General features: G+C 43.1%; 1 protein-coding gene across 6 annotated transcripts in view; it reads right to left on the bottom strand.

Annotated features, from left to right (window-relative positions):
- The window catches only part of LPAR3 (lysophosphatidic acid receptor 3), a 93132-nt gene that overhangs the window by 55013 nt on the left and 21070 nt on the right, over positions 1 to 17049 (bottom strand). For 5 of the 6 annotated variants that reach the window (XR_014260907.1, XR_014260908.1, XR_014260909.1 and 2 more), the window contains exon 2: positions 13356 to 14112. Coding sequence is in view for 3 of the 6 variants with exons in the window: in XM_082450960.1 (XP_082307086.1) it covers positions 13356 to 14091 (736 nt within the window). In the remaining 3 variants the exon portion in view is untranslated. Of the gene's footprint in view, positions 1 to 13355; positions 14113 to 14819; positions 16929 to 17049 lie in introns of those variants that run through there. The other variant, XM_082450962.1, reaches the window with a different exon arrangement.

Raw genomic sequence — 17049 nt, 5'->3', positions numbered from 1 at the left:
GGCATTTAGCAAATAAATTGTAATAAAGTGAGCTAAATACTTTTATGCATATAAATAGTGTGCTATAGAAGCACTGCATAATTAACTCTGCCTGAGAGAGTCAGACGATATCACAGAGAAGGATCCTGAAAGATGGATAGGAGTTTGCCCTGCTAAGAAAAACCACAAGGAGTATCAAGCCATCCCTGCATTCCTCCAGAGGGGTGGTGAGAAGCCTGACACAACGGAAGCATGGGCTGGGGGGCATCGGTGTGAAGAGGCATTTGGAAAAGAAGATTGGGAACAGAGCTGTGAAAGCGGCCTTGCAATTCCAGCTAAGGAATTTGAGTTTTATGTAGTATGTAGGAGGAGCGAGAAAAGATCAGAGTTAATTGTGCTTTTTAGGAAGATTCCTCAGCTGGTGGTATGGAGGAGGGCCTGGGGCAGGGAAAACATGGAGGAAGGAATCCAGACAGACTCAATGTTAAGCAACAGAATGGCGATGGTGGCTTCAGCACGGTCTTAGTAGAGTGGCAGGGGCAGAGGTAGCTTATCATGGTTTAAGGTATTAAGAAAACAGGATAATACATGGAAGGAGACAGAGCAGTAGTTAGAAAAGGGAGGTAAAATCAAGGGTTATTTTTTTTTTTTTTTTTTTAATTTTTGGCTGTGTTGGGTCTTCGTTTCTGTGCGAGGGCTTTTCTCTAGTTGTGGCGAGCAGGGACCACTCTTCATCGCTGTGCGCGGGCCTCTCACTATCGCGGCCTCCCTTGTTGCGGAGCACAGGCTCCAGACGCGCAGGCTCAGTAGTTGTGGCTCACGGGCCTAGTTGCTCCACGACATGTGGGATCCTCCCAGACCAGGGCTCGAACCCGTGTCCCCTGCATCGGCAGGCAGACTCTCAACCACTGCAACACCAGGGAAGCCCCAAGGGTTATATTTTTTAATGACCAAAAACAGAGCACAGGAGAGCAAGAATAAGGATGAGGCTCCTGGGGAGGTGGGAAATGACTCTCACAGAAAAGCTAGCAGGTTACAGGGGGGACCTCTGTAGGTTGGTTAAGCCAGTGAAGGGAGGGAAATTAGGGGAATTCATGCCAGATAACTTTTATCTTCTTGGTTAGAAGGAAGCAAGGAAGGAGAGGTCAGCTGGGAGGGGAAAAAGGGCAAAGCTCAAAAGCCTTAAGGAAAGTGGGAGAAGTTTGATTATGTCCGATCTTGTTTTGGCCAGTCCCCTGCCCCTGAATCCTAGTTCCCATGATGGATCCCTGCTTCCTGCTTCCAGATCTCTCTGACCTTGGCCACCTGCTTATTCCACCTTTGTCTCCTACCAGATTTCCACAAGCTCATGCTCCTCTGGACTGCTCCCCTTCTGCTCCCCTGCAGTCCCCGTTGGTCCTCCCTGGCTGCTCCTCCCTCCCCGTGTAGACTGGGCCTGCTAGTGACAGATGTGCTTTCCTGCAGCACCTACTATGACGAGCCAGCTCTGTCTCTCTCGGGCATCTGAGCTACCTACCGCCCACAGAGCCCTGGGCCAATCCCAGCAGTCCCCTAAGTGATCTCTCCCTCTCCAGCCCACCTCGCAACTCCCACCTTCTTCTCAACCCACCAATACCCCAAGATCCTACAGGGGCTCTCCACTGCCAGATGAGGCAACTTAGCTATGGGCTTATGACTGGCCACAGACCTATTTAACTTAGCCTGCAGGGCTTTTAACAAAAGTTGAACTGTCCCGTTAGCCACAGGTGCCACCCCTCCCTAGTGCCTTATTCCTACTCTAGGCCCAATCCACACACCAACGTGTTCTACTCAGTCTCTGTAGACACTTGACAATAAAGTCCACACAATCTTAGGATTCAAGGCCTTCCAATCTCTGGTCCAGTCACTTCTCAAACCATGCAAAGCCCTTATTCCAGAAATCTGCCTGCCCTGTCCCCCTCCTCCTCCCTGTCCCAGCCCTGGCGTGGTCTCCCTAGATGTATGTATGCCTGTCTCCTACCCTATCTTTCCCCCTTTCAGTAAGGCCTTACCCTCTCCTTTCCACTTGTCACACTGAGATCCACTCATATCCCCTCTCTTCAAGGAGGCCTCCAAAGACCATCCAAACCCACAGCACTATTTGCCTGGACCCTTCACTTGGCTCTTGTATATATTTCTTTGTTTCTTTTTATCTATATTTCTTTTTATCTTTTTTTGGTAAGCTCCTTCATTCCTCAGATAAGCCTATAAATAGGGCTCCCTATAAGTCATTTGCCCAAAAAGCCACACAGAGCAGATCTGTCGTTGTGTAATCTATCTCATACATAACCCAACCGTTGACTCAAACCACGGCTATCTCCTGACAACCATAAAACATCAGAGCAGCACAGATTCATAGCCTTCAGGACAGAGGTCATGTCTTATAGTTACTATACTGCCTAAAATCAAGTAGGTACTCAATAAATGTTTATGATGAAAAAGTATAAAAAGCAGAAATCTCTTCTTGTTAAGAAAATGTAAAGGATAAAATAGGCCCACTGTAAACTCTCTGACTTGATGGAAATAAACAACTTATTGTTTATCACTGCCACTCAGGCACCCAAGCACAGGTGTATTTCACCAAAGCAAGAAGGAAGACCCACAGGAAGAAGCAGAAACTAGGAAATCCAGAGCTCTGGCCCCAACACTAGCAATGATTTACAAGATGAACTTGGATAAATCTTTCAACAGGTATTGATTTTCTAGGTAATGGGATCTTTCCTTCTCACACTCTGCAGAGCTATGATACCAGTCTGGTGAGGAGGCGGAAAGAGCAGGTACCTGGACTACAGCAGCAGGAAGGGCTGCCCACCTGGTGTACCCCTGCCAATACTGCCTGGTTTGCCCACCCTTCATCCCAGCTTCCATGTTGACCCCTAGGTCTGTGACAGGCTATGATTCCAGCAAACACACTTGACTCCTAATTCCTCCCCAAAATGTTTGCTTTAGCTACACAATGAATGCAGTCCCCAGTGGAAATTTTAAAAGTACAAACAATGTTCACACGGATTTGGTAAAAATTCTACCATGGATCAACATATACCATGCTATTCCAGGTGTTAAGTTAGTCAAGTGATGTGACAGGTAACAACCATATTCTCCTTTGGCAGAAGTCAAGGCCCTGAGAAAGGGCATGACTGAGTTCTGGAACTCTAATCCTTCCAGGAGGCTGGGTGCAGGAGAGTTGGATGTAGTTGGGTAATGAAACTTCTCTGTTAAGTGAAATAAGTCAGACAGAGAAAGACAAATGCTGTACACACCACATATATGTGGAATCTTTAAAAAAAACAAAAGGCTGAGTTCATGGAAATGAAACAGAATGGTGGGTACCAGAGGCAGGGGGAGGAGGAATGGAAGATGTAGGTCAAAGGTACAAATTTTCAGTTAGAAGAAGTGTAAGTTCTGAGGATCTAATGTATAGCATGATGACTGTAGTTAATAATACAGTACTGTATACTTGAAAGTTTCTGAGAGTGTCTCTTAAGCATCCTCACCACAAAAAAGGAACAGAGTTAACTATGTGACAGACGAAATGTGTTAATTATCTTGATCTTGGTAGTCATTCCGGAAAGTATATGTCTATCAAATCATCATGTTGTATACTTTTAAAATATACAATTATATTTGACAATTATTCCTCAGTAAAGTTGGGGGAAAAAAACCAAAGAGGTAGAACTTGAGAAGTGTTCCTGTACCTTGTACTCAGGAAATATTCAATAATCGTTCCAGCTGAAGAGGAAGGTTTCAGGTTTCTAAAAAGATGAAAAACCAGAAAAAAACCGTTCTGAAGGAGGGAGTGTGATAGGGAAATAAAAGAAGCTGAATGGATTGAGATTAACAGAACTGAAGGGGTGTATGGAGGAAACAGAAGCAGGAAGAAGGCAGAGCAGTGATTACACTGGAAACGACGAAAAAGATTTGGTAAAATGACTTTTGAACTGACTGCAAAGGAAGGCATCTGAAACAGTAAAGCAGGAAAAAAATAAAAAATAAAAGAACCAAAAGCCAGACTCGAGATAATAAAGGGCCACATACAGCAGCGGCAGAAGGGGAGGAACAGACTCCTAAAAATGTGGGGTTATTTGTAGTGAGGTGGATGGACCTAGAGTCTGTCCTACAGAGTAAAGTAAGTCAGAAAGAGAGAGACAAAAAAAAAAAAAAAAAAGAAAGAGAGAGACAAATACCGTATGCTAACACATATATATGGAATCTAAGAAAAAAAAAGGTCATGAAGAATCTAGGGGTAAGACGGGAATAAAGATGCAGACCTACTAGAGAATGGACTTGAGGACACGGGGAGGGGGAAGGGTAAGCTGGGACGAAGTGAGAGAGTGGCATGGACATATATACACTACCAAATGTAAAATAGATAGCTAGTGGGAAGCAGTCGCATAGCACAGGGAGATCAGCTCGGTGCTTTGTGACCACCTAGAGGGGTGGGATAGAGAGGGTGGGAGGGAGGGAGACGCAAGAGGGAGGGGATATGGGGATATATGTATATGTATAGCTGATTCACTTTGTTATAAAGCAGAAACTAACACACCATTGTAAAGCAATTATACTCCAATAAAGATGTTAAAAAAAAAAAAAGAAAGACATCCACTCATCAAACATTAATGAATGCTTACTATGTCATACACAGATATGAATCAAATTATCGCAAAAATAGATGAGCACTAAAAATGGAGTTATTTACATTCATGGAGGGATACCATTGTGTGAGAATCTACAGTAAAGAAATCCTAAAGTTGGAAAAAAAAAAAAAAGAAAAGGTATCAAGAAGTGCAGACAATTTGAAAAGGTGGGATGGAGAGGCATACAGTGATGGATTTTTTTAAAATTTGAAGCTACCTTCCCTCTAACATCAGACGTTGAGGTTTTCTCAATCACCACGTTCCCCCTCAGAATGGAGGGGTCTGTCACACTGTACTGTTGGGGGCAGCACCTGGGGAGAGATGACATTTTTGCCCTCATTCATTTACAGCTTGCCTGGAAGCAAAGGTCCCTCTCCCAAAGGCCCCTGCTGCAATGACATGAAGCCCAGAGGAAAAGCATCTGCCACAAAGGTGCTCCTTTGATTAGCTGTTTTCAAGACAAAAGTACAAACATCCCTGGACAAGACGTACTGAGTAGTGGTGCCTGGGTGGCTTGACTCTGAAAAGAATTAGTCATTCTGATATGACTGCACAGCAACAAGCAAACTCTTGAGTGCCAAAAATCTGATCGTTTCACTCAGCGTTTCTTAAAGCAAAGCTTTAACTTTTTTTTTTTTTTTAACAGATATTTGATTACAAAGGCATGCAAGGCAGCAAACATTGAAAGCAGGCTTCTGTGATGTAGAAGCCACTACAAGGTCACAGAAGCTAAAAACAAACGTTTCAGAATTCCTGGGGACCGTAGTTAGTTTCTCTTCACTCTTGGTTTCTGTGTGTGTGCATGCGTGCGTGCGTGCGTGTGTGTGTGTGTGTGTATGTGTTCCCAATTCTTTTCAGACAAAGGGCAAATTTCCCAACCCTAGTAAAGGTGGTAATAGTACTTGGTTAACTAGGAATCCTGGTAGCATTCATTAGCAAGATGGGGACAGTTTCTCATGAGGAATGTTTTATAGATCCACACACAAGATGTTGGTGCTATATTACAGGATTCTTATTAAGCTAACACTTGATGGTCAGGGTCTCACTTATCATGTTTTATTCATAAATGTTGCAAAAGCAAAATGAATTATTAATGCAAAGATCATTTGGCAGAGATAGGAATCATTAACAGAATTTCACTGGCACTGGGGGCGGGGGGCGGGGTGCTGGTAGAAGATGGTTTATAGGGACTAGCGATGCAAGCACAGAGCTTTTCAGATCTGTGGTGACGGTGTTTTCAGATTGGCCTGGGTCTCCAGGAACTGAACTGGTGCCATTGGTCTGCTGTCAGATAGCCTTTGCAAAGCACATCCAGTTAGCTTCCTCCTGGCTACTTGTCCACAATACAAAACCTGCCATCATGATGGCGCCAACAGTAGGTCCCTAGTCCCCCCCTCTCCACAGTACCTGCGACATTACTGGGGAAACAAGAGCACTCTGCTTGAATACAGGGCAAGGCTCTTCAGATTACCTAACTCTTCTTAGTACTTACTATGTACCTTGTTTAGTACTTTCTATGTGTCAAACACTACACTAGGTATTTTATGTGCATTGTCTCACTGTATCCGCAAAAACTTGCCATGCCAGGGTTACTGATATTATCCCCATTTTACAGATGGGGAAACTAAGTCACAGGGAGGTCAGGTGAATTGCTCAGGGTCATGCAACTTGGAAGCTGCAAAGCCAGGATTTAAATCTGGTTCCCTCCCTATTCCAAAGCCCCTACTCTTGCCATCTACTTTAATGAACATAAAGTTTGAAGAATGTGGAGCTGTCATTCCCTGGGAGATGTTGTCATAACTGTCACCAAGCTGCAGAATCTTTAAAACAAATCAAGAGCAAGGTAAACATCGAGAGATCAAGTACCTTTACTGAAATAAACTTAACTAGAAATTAAGGGAGATACAAGTTATAAACATCATTACGTGGGTAGATGTTGTTCTAGCCCTATCACTTTCAAGAGGCTGCTAATTAACCTTGAAAAATTGGTTCCTGGAGCCAATCTGCTTGGATTTGAATCTCAGCTCTGCTACTAATCTTGGGCAAGACACTGAACCTCTCTGGGCCTCAGTTTCCTGGTAATAATCACAGAACCTCACTCATAGGGTTGTCATGAAGATTAAATGCAATAAAACGTGTCTCAGAACCATGTATTGCACACAGTGAATATTAACTATTATTGTTTTTTCCAGTATGGGTCTATGGGGAAGATGCTTAAGTCCATCCGAGTTTCCTCATCTATTAAACAGATCTGCAGAGAGTTGTTATGAGGGTTAAATGAAATAAAATCCTAAAAGCGTGTAAGATACAGACCTCCTCATAGTAAGCAATCAAAAAATGTTCATTTGTTTTCCTCTTCCCAAGAGAGACCTCAGTTTCCCACCCTATGAAATGGGATACCCACTCACTCCCCTCAAGCCATTGTTTACCTCACAGGCACGTCACAGTCAGAGCCTGCCAAAGGTCAGGCTGCACATGAGGAAATCTGGGTTCTACTTTTATTTCCCGCTTTTGAAAAACCACTCCTCTAAACCTTGATTTCCTCACTTATTCCTTCTGCTATAACGTCAACAAGTGTGTTCCAGACAGCGTGCTACATGTTAGATATGCAAAGGTAGATAAATAAGGTACAGACCTCAACTTCAAAGAGTGTACACCCTAGTTCAAGATAAAGGCATGTAAACAAATGAAGTACACTGATTGAGGTATGGACAAGATAGAGAGTGGCCCAAAGAAGGTAGGATCAGATTTGTCTAGGCAAGATTCAGAGAAGATAAGCCCTTGAGTTGAACCTTACAAGATGAATGCAAGTTTCCCAGGCAGACAAGAGGAAAGGTATTCCAGCTGAAGCAAAGGCCTAGCAATGCAAAGTGAAAAACTGTAAATAATTACTTACAGCTGAGTAGAGGGTGCATTTAGGGGAGTAGCAAGAAAATAGAATAATGCTATCTTCCCCACTTACCGTACAGAATTTCCATGAGACCAAATGAGAATAATGTATTAAAACACTGAAAAAGACATAGTGTCGCAGAAATGTCATGTATGATTATTAGTAGTACTCTAGCAAGGCTTATATGGCACTAAATTTTCACCCATTTCCTAGCATGAGAACTCCTGGTACTGTTTCTTCTCTTACCACCGCTTTGTCTCCCTCCCCTCTCCCCTGAGAGAAGGCAAGGTGGATTCAGCATTGATCTGAGTGGAAAAGTAGAAGGGAGAAATAAAAAATTCCAGCTCTTTGTTTCAATAACCACAAACCTTTTCAAAGTCCCTTAACTGTAATGTTTCTCATATTTTTGAAAAGCTCTATCTTTATTGGCCAGAAAAGTAACCTGGACCATAAGACCATGGCTTTTCAAGTGTTCTTCACTATAACCCATAGTAAAAAAAAAAAAAAAAAATATATATATATATATATATATATATATATATATATATATACACACACACACCATAATCCAGTCTCACACACACACAAACATTATGAAATACACTTATACCTACTATATGCAATGCACTCTGATATTTTCTCTTCTTTTCTACTTTATGTCATTTTTAAAAAGTGTCAGTTACAATCTCCTAATTGAGTTCACTACTTGCTAGTAGGTCACAACTTGCAATTTGAAAAACACCATCCTAAGAGACAGGAAGGTTTATGAAAGATTTCAAAAGTATGGTTCACAAATCCTTTGAATCTTTCTTTTCTTTTGCACTTTAAGATACTGCAGAATAAAAGAAAGCCCAGCCTATTTTCTTGAAAATAAAACATCCATGTGTACACAGTTCACCTAGTATGTTGTTTGACAATAAATAAGAGGTTTCCACATGGGGTATCTTGTGTGTTTGGGGTTGCTGTGGCTGATTAGGCTGGCTGACAAGTAAGATTTCAAAATACAGGAGTCTCTCTTAGGCAGGGCCTTGGTGCCCTGTGGAAAGTAGGATCATATGTCTCCAATGTCTTTTCGATGAGAACATTCAACAAGCAACTGGTGGTGCAGTGGTTGGGAGTCTGCCTGCCAATGTAGGGGACATGGGTTCGAGCCCTGGTCCCGGAAGATCCCACATGCCTCGGAGCAGCTGGGCCTGTGCGCCACAGCTGCTGAGCCTGAGCTCTGGAGCCCGTGAGCCACAGCTGCTAAGCCCGTGTGCTGCAACTGCTGAGGCCCGCACTCCTGGAGCCTGTGCTCTGCAACGAGAGAGGCCACCGCAATGGGAGGCCTGCTCACCGCAGTGAAGAGTGGCCCCGGCTCGCCGCAACTGGAGAAAGCCCATGTGCAGCAACGAAGACCCAACGCAGCCAATAAATAAATAAATAAAATTTAAAAATAAGCAACTTCTTTCACGTAAAGGGCCCATCACACATTATAACCCAGAAGTGAGCAGCATTCTGCCTCAGGGCTGCTGAAATGGGAACACAATGCCTAGATGCCTTTCCAGTCACACACAGATTTAAAATCCACATCGCCATCATCACTACCACCACCTCCCTCAAACAGGAAAGAGTCTGCTCCCCATCCGGCTCTGTATGCTTTTTGTGTTCAACCAAAATCCTAAAGCCAGAAAGAAACACAAAGGTCATCCGGTCTACCCCTCTCCTTCCAAAGAGGATGGCCAACTAAACTTTTCTGGCTCAGAGCTGAGCTATTTCCCCTTGTACCTCAACATGCATCTGAGTTCCACGGGGCCTTCCTTGTGTTACTGCACAAGCTTTACATGTCTCTGCCATCACACTTCTGATTATACTGTTTCTCCTACATAGAATTCTTTCCCTCCTGCCAATGCAAATCCCACCCATCCTTCCAGATCACACCCCAAGCTCCCTAAGAAGCCTTCCCCAAACTCTACAGCCCCTAATTATCCATTCTTCCTTCTCTGAAATGAGATTAAGCTCACTGAATACATGCAGCCCTTTGCCTCTCAGATGTTATTTAACAGACAGTAGATATATATTTATTGTTTAACTTTCTAAGACTTAAAAGAAGTTACGTATATAAGAAACTTTAATCTTAAATTAACCTTTCCTACAAAATATATATCAAGGAGTAAATAGAAAGGTTTAGCATTTTATCATGAAGATATTTAAATCAGGTAATCATTAATGAAATAAGTATTAAGCTGTTAATTTCCATATACTCAGAACCAGTGACTACAGTGATGGTAGGTCCTGCCAGCCCTGTTGATTTTTCTAATGCATGTACCATCATATGAGAGACACCTGTATTAGGCAACCAAATTCTTACATGTACCAGATAGAGCAACTAAGGGGCTTCCTTCCTAAGGAACACCATGAAAGATGCTCTCATGGAAGGGGACTCTGTGCTTTTATACACAGTCAATCCACGAACTCTGTGTTGGCTTTGGCTACTTACCGTCATGGTAGGATTACTGAATTTCATAACTTGGAAAGAATTTAAAGTTTACCTATTCAACCTCAGATGAGGAAATTTAACCAAGAAAAGGTGAGCTAATGTGCTTCAGATCACCCCTGTAGAAAATCACAGAGGTGGGGCTAAAACCCAAATCTGTTATCTGAAGAAGTCAGGAGCTGGAAGCCTAAAAACCTCATACCACCTAGCTCTTTGGTTTCATTTCCCCTGTCCCCAAACTTCCTGTCTTCCACCAGATCCCTCTGTCTCACCACTGAGGAACTTCCCCAGGTCCTCCACACCAAACTGTCTTCCTGATGTTAACCAATTCCCCAATGTTGTTTCATCTTGATGCCCTGACTTCTCTTAACCTACTCGGCAATCTCACTGTTTCTTCTGGTTTTGCCCTTATCCAACACCACACCTGCCCAAACCACACAGCTCTTTCATTTTAAGCCCTTCCATACATTCCAGACAGAGTTACATATGACACTGAAGCTGGTGACCATGATGACCATCTCACAAAAAGTCCTACCTAGGATGACAAGTTTTTTTTCCATCTCATGCTGTATATAATATAGAACATGCTGGAAAAAAGGTTTTCTCTTTTTAGGCAGGTAGTTTCTCAAGATACATAGCCAAGCAAATGATTATGCTTGCAAGTTAAGCAGGGAAAGCAGCAGAGTTTGTTGACACTACCAATAAATACCAAAAACAGCAACAGCTCTAGCTCAAGAGTGGAAAAATGGATTAATGTGACTACTCCTTTTCTTACTGTTGTCTATGTTCTTGTCAAGACACTAAAAGGAGAATGAGGTGGTCAAAGCAGAAGACAGGACAAAGAGGAGGCCAGTAAAAAGTCCAAATAGAGCAAAACTAGCTACAGAGTGTGGAAATAAACATGTGGACTCCAAAGGCCAACTGGTCAGTCTTGGTTCCACCATTAATAACAAGTGACCTTGGGCATACTGCTTAAAGTCTCCACTCCGTTTCTTCATCTGGTAGGGGGATGACAGTAGCACCTACCTCACAGGGTTGCCATGGGAATTAAATAAGTTAATATCTGTAAAACACTTAGGACAATGCTTGACACATATTAAAGCCTACATAAATATTTGCTAACTAAAATAAATCCTCAGTTTGAAATTATTTTAACAATCACACTATGTGTCTGCTGACCTCCAAATCTTACGAGCAGTTTCAGGACCTGCAGACATCATGATGGTTCCCATACCACACCATATATACCCTGCATCCTCCATTGTGAATTGTTTCCCAAGAATTCGTTTTATAGTTCCTTCACACTGGGAATTAAAAGGAATATACTCCTGGCTCTCTCTCAATCATGGTCCCCATGGCTGCAGCCACCACACATGGTGAGAAAATGACCTCTCTAACGTAGAACACAAGGCCTGTGAAGCCACAAAAGTTCTTGTTTGCCCACATATCACAAATTCTACCTGTAACCCGGGACTGGAATTGGGGCACAACTGGCTACCTGCCATAGAGAAAACAAAATGAAGGGAAAATTCTTTGCCCCAAAAGTGTCTCCTTGGTCCAGGGCTCACAGTGGAGAGCAAAACTCCTCAGAGCTGTTTCAACTCTGTCTTAAAGACTCTCCTCCCTCCGTTTCTTCATTTCCTTCTCATCAGGCTCTTGGCTACACTAGTTTTGATCTTCTCAAGGTCACCAAACAACTACCACTCTGCTAAGACCGCATCTGACTCCACCTCTCAGGAGTATTAACATTGCTGATACACCCTTTCCTTCTCACAGCTTCCAGGCCACCGTATTCTCCTGGGTTTTCAGGCTTCTCCTTTTCCCGGGCTCTTGTGACGTTGCTCCCTGCCTTCCCACCCTCCCTACGTTGGAGTACCCCAGGGCTTGTCCCTCAGTCCTCTTCTCTCTTCCATCCACACTCACCTCCATGGTGGGCTCATCCAGTCTTGTGGTTTAAAATACCATTTTTTTCCCCAAACGACTATCAAATATAGATCTCCAGCCCAGACCTAAATCCTCAACTCTTGATTCAATAGGATCAATTCAATAGGGGAAATTCAATTCACTGTCTAATAAAATCCTAAACTTAGCTAGTCCAAAGCCAGACTCCCAACCTTCCCCCCAAATCTCCTCTTCTGTCTTCCGCATCTCCACAAATGACACGCTCCACCCTCCCCTCCTCCTCCCGCCTTTCTTCATACCTTACCACTCAGCAAATCCTATTGACTCTACCATCTAAAAAAATTCAGAATGCAGCCTTGTTGCATCACCTCTAGATGCCCTCTGGTCCTAGTCATTACCATCTCTCTTGAGTACTGAAATACCCTCTTAAGCAGTTCTCTGTTTTTACCCTTGCCCCACTACAGTACTTCCTCAAAACAGCAGCCAGAGAAATGCCATTAAAATTCAAGTCAGGGGGCTTCCCTGGTGGCGCAGTGGTTGAGACTCTGCCTGCCAATGCAGGGGATACGGGTTCGAGCCCTGGTCTGGGAAGATCCCACATGCCACGGAGCAGCTGGGCCCGTGAGCCACAATTACTGAGCTTGCGCGTCTGGAGCCTGTGCTCCGCAACAAGACAGGCCGCGATAGTGAGAGGCCCGCGCACCGCGATGAAGAGTGGCCCCCACTTGCCGCAACTAGAGAAAGCCGTCGCACAGAAACGAAGACCCAACACAGCCATAAATAAATAAATTAATTAATTAAAAAAAAAAATTCAAGTCAGATCACGTCACTCCCTCGTTCAAAACCTTCCAATGGCTTCTCCTCTCCCTCAGGAAAGCAAAGACTTTATGATAACTGTGCAGCCTGACTGAATCTGAGTCACTCCACCTCTACCACCTCAACTCTCTGACCTCATCACCTCCCCCCCTCCCTCCACTCCACTCCAGCCACACTGGCCCCCTTGCTGTTCAGCCTCCTATGCTCACTGCATCTCCTGCCTGGAACACCCTTCCGCCCACACCCACATGGTTCACTCCCTCACCACTTTCCCATCTTGGCTAAAACGTTGCCTTCTAGGTGAAGCTGTCCCTCACAACACGTTTTAAAATTGCAAACTATACCTGCTTAGCACATTCCTTATCTCTCTTTCCTGCTTTGTTTTTCCCCATTAGACCACTCAACATCTTATTTTACAAATTTTATAATAAAATGTATTATAAAATTATTTTGTTTGTCCCCATTAGAATACTTATATTGTCTTCCCCTATTAGAGTATAAGCTCCAGACAGGTGAGGGTTTAGGTCTGTTCATGTTCACTGCTGCATTCCTACTACCTAGTAAGTGCCTTGTATACAGCAGGTGCTCAACAAATATTTGCTGAATGAAGGGGAATAATGGCTGACTTGGTTCCTCTTACCTAAGACAGTCATCACCGTCTTCATTAGCTTCATGGGTGTCCTCCGGTGGCTGATGGACCCACTTGTGTGCGGAGATAAGATGTTGGTTTTCCTCTTTACGTACATGTAGATCCGCAGGTACACCACGACCATAATGAAGAAGGCCATGAGGTTGGACACAGTCCAGAAAATGAGGTAACTCCTGCTATAAATGGGGGCCAGGGAAGAGCAGGCAGAGATGTCACAGAGGCAATTCCAGCCCAGTGTGGGGACAGCCCCCATAAAGATGGCAATGGCCCAGACGAACAAGATGAGCAGCGTCACTCTCTTTTTCGTCAGGTTGCTGTGGACTCGCATCGTCATGATTGACATGTGCCTCTCCACGGCAATAACCAACAAATTGGTCAGGGAGGCTGTTAAGCTAGTGTCCAGAAGCCCCTGGCGGAGAAACCAGCGGTTGACAGTCAGAGTTTTTGAAACTGGGCCAGTGTTAAACATCAGGTATACATAGGCAATTCCAGCAAAGAAATCTGCAGCAGCTAGGTTAGCCAACAGGTAGTAGAAGGGGAAATGAAACTTTCTGTTTTTGATTACTGCTGCGATGACCAGAGAATTAGAAAAAAAGATAAACAGGCAGAAAAATGTTCCAACACACAAAACAATTACAAGCTTCGTTCCTGTCCACTCATTGGCAGTGTCAGTGTTGCTCCTATTATAAAAAAAGTCCATCTGCTTATCATAGTAACACTCATTCATTGTGGAGAAGAACTGAACATCCTAGAAAGAAATTTAAAGAAGAAACAAATATCACTCTTTGGAAAAATCAATCACTAAACAACCAATTGCCATTGCTAAGCCCCTTGTTCTAGTCAACTCCTATTAATCCTTCAAATCTCAGTGTACATGCCCTTTGCTCCAGGACCCTGGCCCCTGACCACCTATCACAGCATTTATATCATATCAGTCATCGTTGTCTGTTTCCCAGGTTAGGTGCAAGCGCAGTGAGGGAGAGTCTGTGTCTATTTTGTTCACCATGATAACCCCAGGACCCATCTGCCCTGGCTGCCTCAAGACAGGTATTTGCTGAATGGTTGGCTGGCTGGTTGGCTGAATGAATGAATGGTCATGGAGGCAGGAATAGGTCAAATATTCTGAGCCTTGCAATAATCCCCCCTGCATTGGTAACAATTATAGCATAGCACGTTAAGGCTTCTCCTGGTGGTTTCCAGCTCATTTCTTATTTATAGGTTCTGTTCATTAATCAAGGGCAGGTTGGTAATGCCAGGCACATTCTTGCCCAGATAACAGGTGTTGAGTTACTCTTCACATGACCAAATGGCTTCCCCAAGAGATTAATTTTCTACCACTTCTGATTCCAATCCTGATCCTCCTTTTGCCATCTTTTAGTTTTAAACTACAGTGACAACACTTGTTAAGCATGTGGTGCAGGGCTGGCAACTTTGGCCTCAATCTTCCTTCCTTACCTTTTTGTTCACTTCTTTCTTATTCTCCTAATCCAAATTGTACCAATGTGAGTTTGCATATTGGATTTTCCACCTCAGTCACTTCAAGTCAGTTTCCTTCCCTGGACTCTCTTCCACACTGATGGTAGTAGAAGACCAGGCCTCCATGGGTAAGACTAGGATCTGGAGTCCAAGGGTGTGAGAACACTCCTGCCAAGGAGGGGCAAGTCCTCCAGACACATGTCTGAAAGTGGACCCCAAAATGGGGTATCAAACAGACAGGCAAGACACTAATCTCAGGACAAGATCTCTTGCAGCCCAAAAGTGAGGGATTCTGGCCAAGGAGGGGCTGGGCAAGGACTCAAACAATGTCCATCTATCTATGCTTATTAGGAAGACCAGGTGTTCTGCCTCACAGTAGTCTGGCTATAGCCATGAAGTGTCCAATCAATGGAGACTGGGGTTGAAGGCCAGAAAATCTAGCTTCTGGGGAGAATGACCACGGGCTCTCTCTCAAGAAACAAGGCTACAACTTTTTTGCTGGAAAGCTGGAGATCCAGAAGGCCCAGGCACTGAGCAGTCCACTGGTGGGAATGAAGTGGCTCTAACAGTAAAATCTTACTAGAAATCCCCAGCTCTTAAGGATCTTATAAATTCTACAGTCCAATACCACATCCAGAATCAGGATAAGTGGATCAAATATCAGCTTGAAGTAGTACAAAATAGAAATTTATCATAGACAGTCTTCTTTTTATATATTTATATTTTAATGGTATAATGATATTTTTCATGAATTAGATATATGCATCCCTGCTGTAAATAATGAAAGGTAAAATATCATTTTATATGTTTAAAATAAACAAAATGGGAGTGGTCTCAAGAGACAAATGGTTCTAGTGCCTTTCAGTTACAAGGAAGGGGGATTCAATTTTAATAAGGACAAAACAAAGATACAACAGGGCAATATATCTACACTACATCATAATTTTCCCAAATTAAAACTATAGATCTACATGATAATTTTAATAGCTTCATAATATTCCAGTATGAATATACCACACTTTACTTAACTAATCCCTAACTGTTGCATATTTAGGTTGTTTCCAATATTTCACTTTTACAAGCAAGGCTACATTCTTATGCATTAATCTTTACACACTTGGCCAATTATTTCCTTAGGATTAATCCATGGATTTCAAGTTGATGAAGTAAAGAATATAAATTTATTTAAAGGTTTCTGATACATGTTGTTGAACTGCCCTTGAGACAGATCATATTTCTAATCCTACCAGCACATATAATAGTTGCATAGCAGATACTAATCTAGTGAAATTCAATTTTAATATCCAAGGGGAAAATGTAGCTTTCAACAGTATTGAAAGTACACAGAAATTCAAGACAAAAAAATCCAAAAACCACATAAGAAATTTTAATGATTATGTGTCTTCTTATGTGCGCAATTTCTTTTTTAATAAATAAATAAATTTAATTATTTTTGGCTGCGTTGGGTCTTCGTTGCTGCGTGCGGGCTTTTTCTGGTTGCAGCGAGCGGGGGCTACTCTTTGTTGCAGTGCGCGGTCTTCTCACTGCAGTGGCTTCTCTTGTTGCGGAGCATGGGCTCTAGGCTTGCAGGTTTCAGTAGTTGCAGCACGTAGGCTCAGTAGTTGTGGCTCATCGGCTCTAGAGCGCAGGCTCGGTAGCTGTGGCACACGGGCTTAGTTGCTTCACAGCATGTGGGATCTTCCCAGACCAGGGCTCGAACCCATGTTCCCTGCATTGGCAGGCGGATTCTTAACCACTGTGCCACCAGGGAAGTCCCTATGTGTGCAATTATTATGTGTCCTATCATGAATGAAAAATCCTTTTTATTCTGCTATATGCTTTAGATAGCTAAGAGAAGCACATTTCTAATTTTAAAATTATATTATTCTTGATTAACTCATCAGTTTAATCAAGATTAAATTGTCAGAAAGATGTAGGAATTAACATACTACCAAAAAACTTTAAATTTTCCTAATTTCCTTTTTTTTTTAAACATCTTTATTGGAGTATAATTACTTTACAATGGTGTGTTAGTTTCTGCTTTATAACAAAGTGAATCAGCTATACATATACATATATCTCCATATCTCTTCCCTCTTGTGTCTCCCTCCCTCCCACCCTCCCTATCCCACCCCTCTAGGTGGTCACAAAGCACCCAGCTGATCTCCCTGTGCTATGCGGCTGCTTCCCACTAGCTATCAGTTTTACA

Source organism: Balaenoptera physalus (assembly GCF_965194825.1).
Source record: "Balaenoptera physalus genome assembly, chromosome: 1".
NCBI classification, from domain to species: Eukaryota; Metazoa; Chordata; class Mammalia; order Artiodactyla; family Balaenopteridae; genus Balaenoptera; species Balaenoptera physalus.
This window is presented reverse-complemented; position numbering and strand designations above follow the sequence as displayed.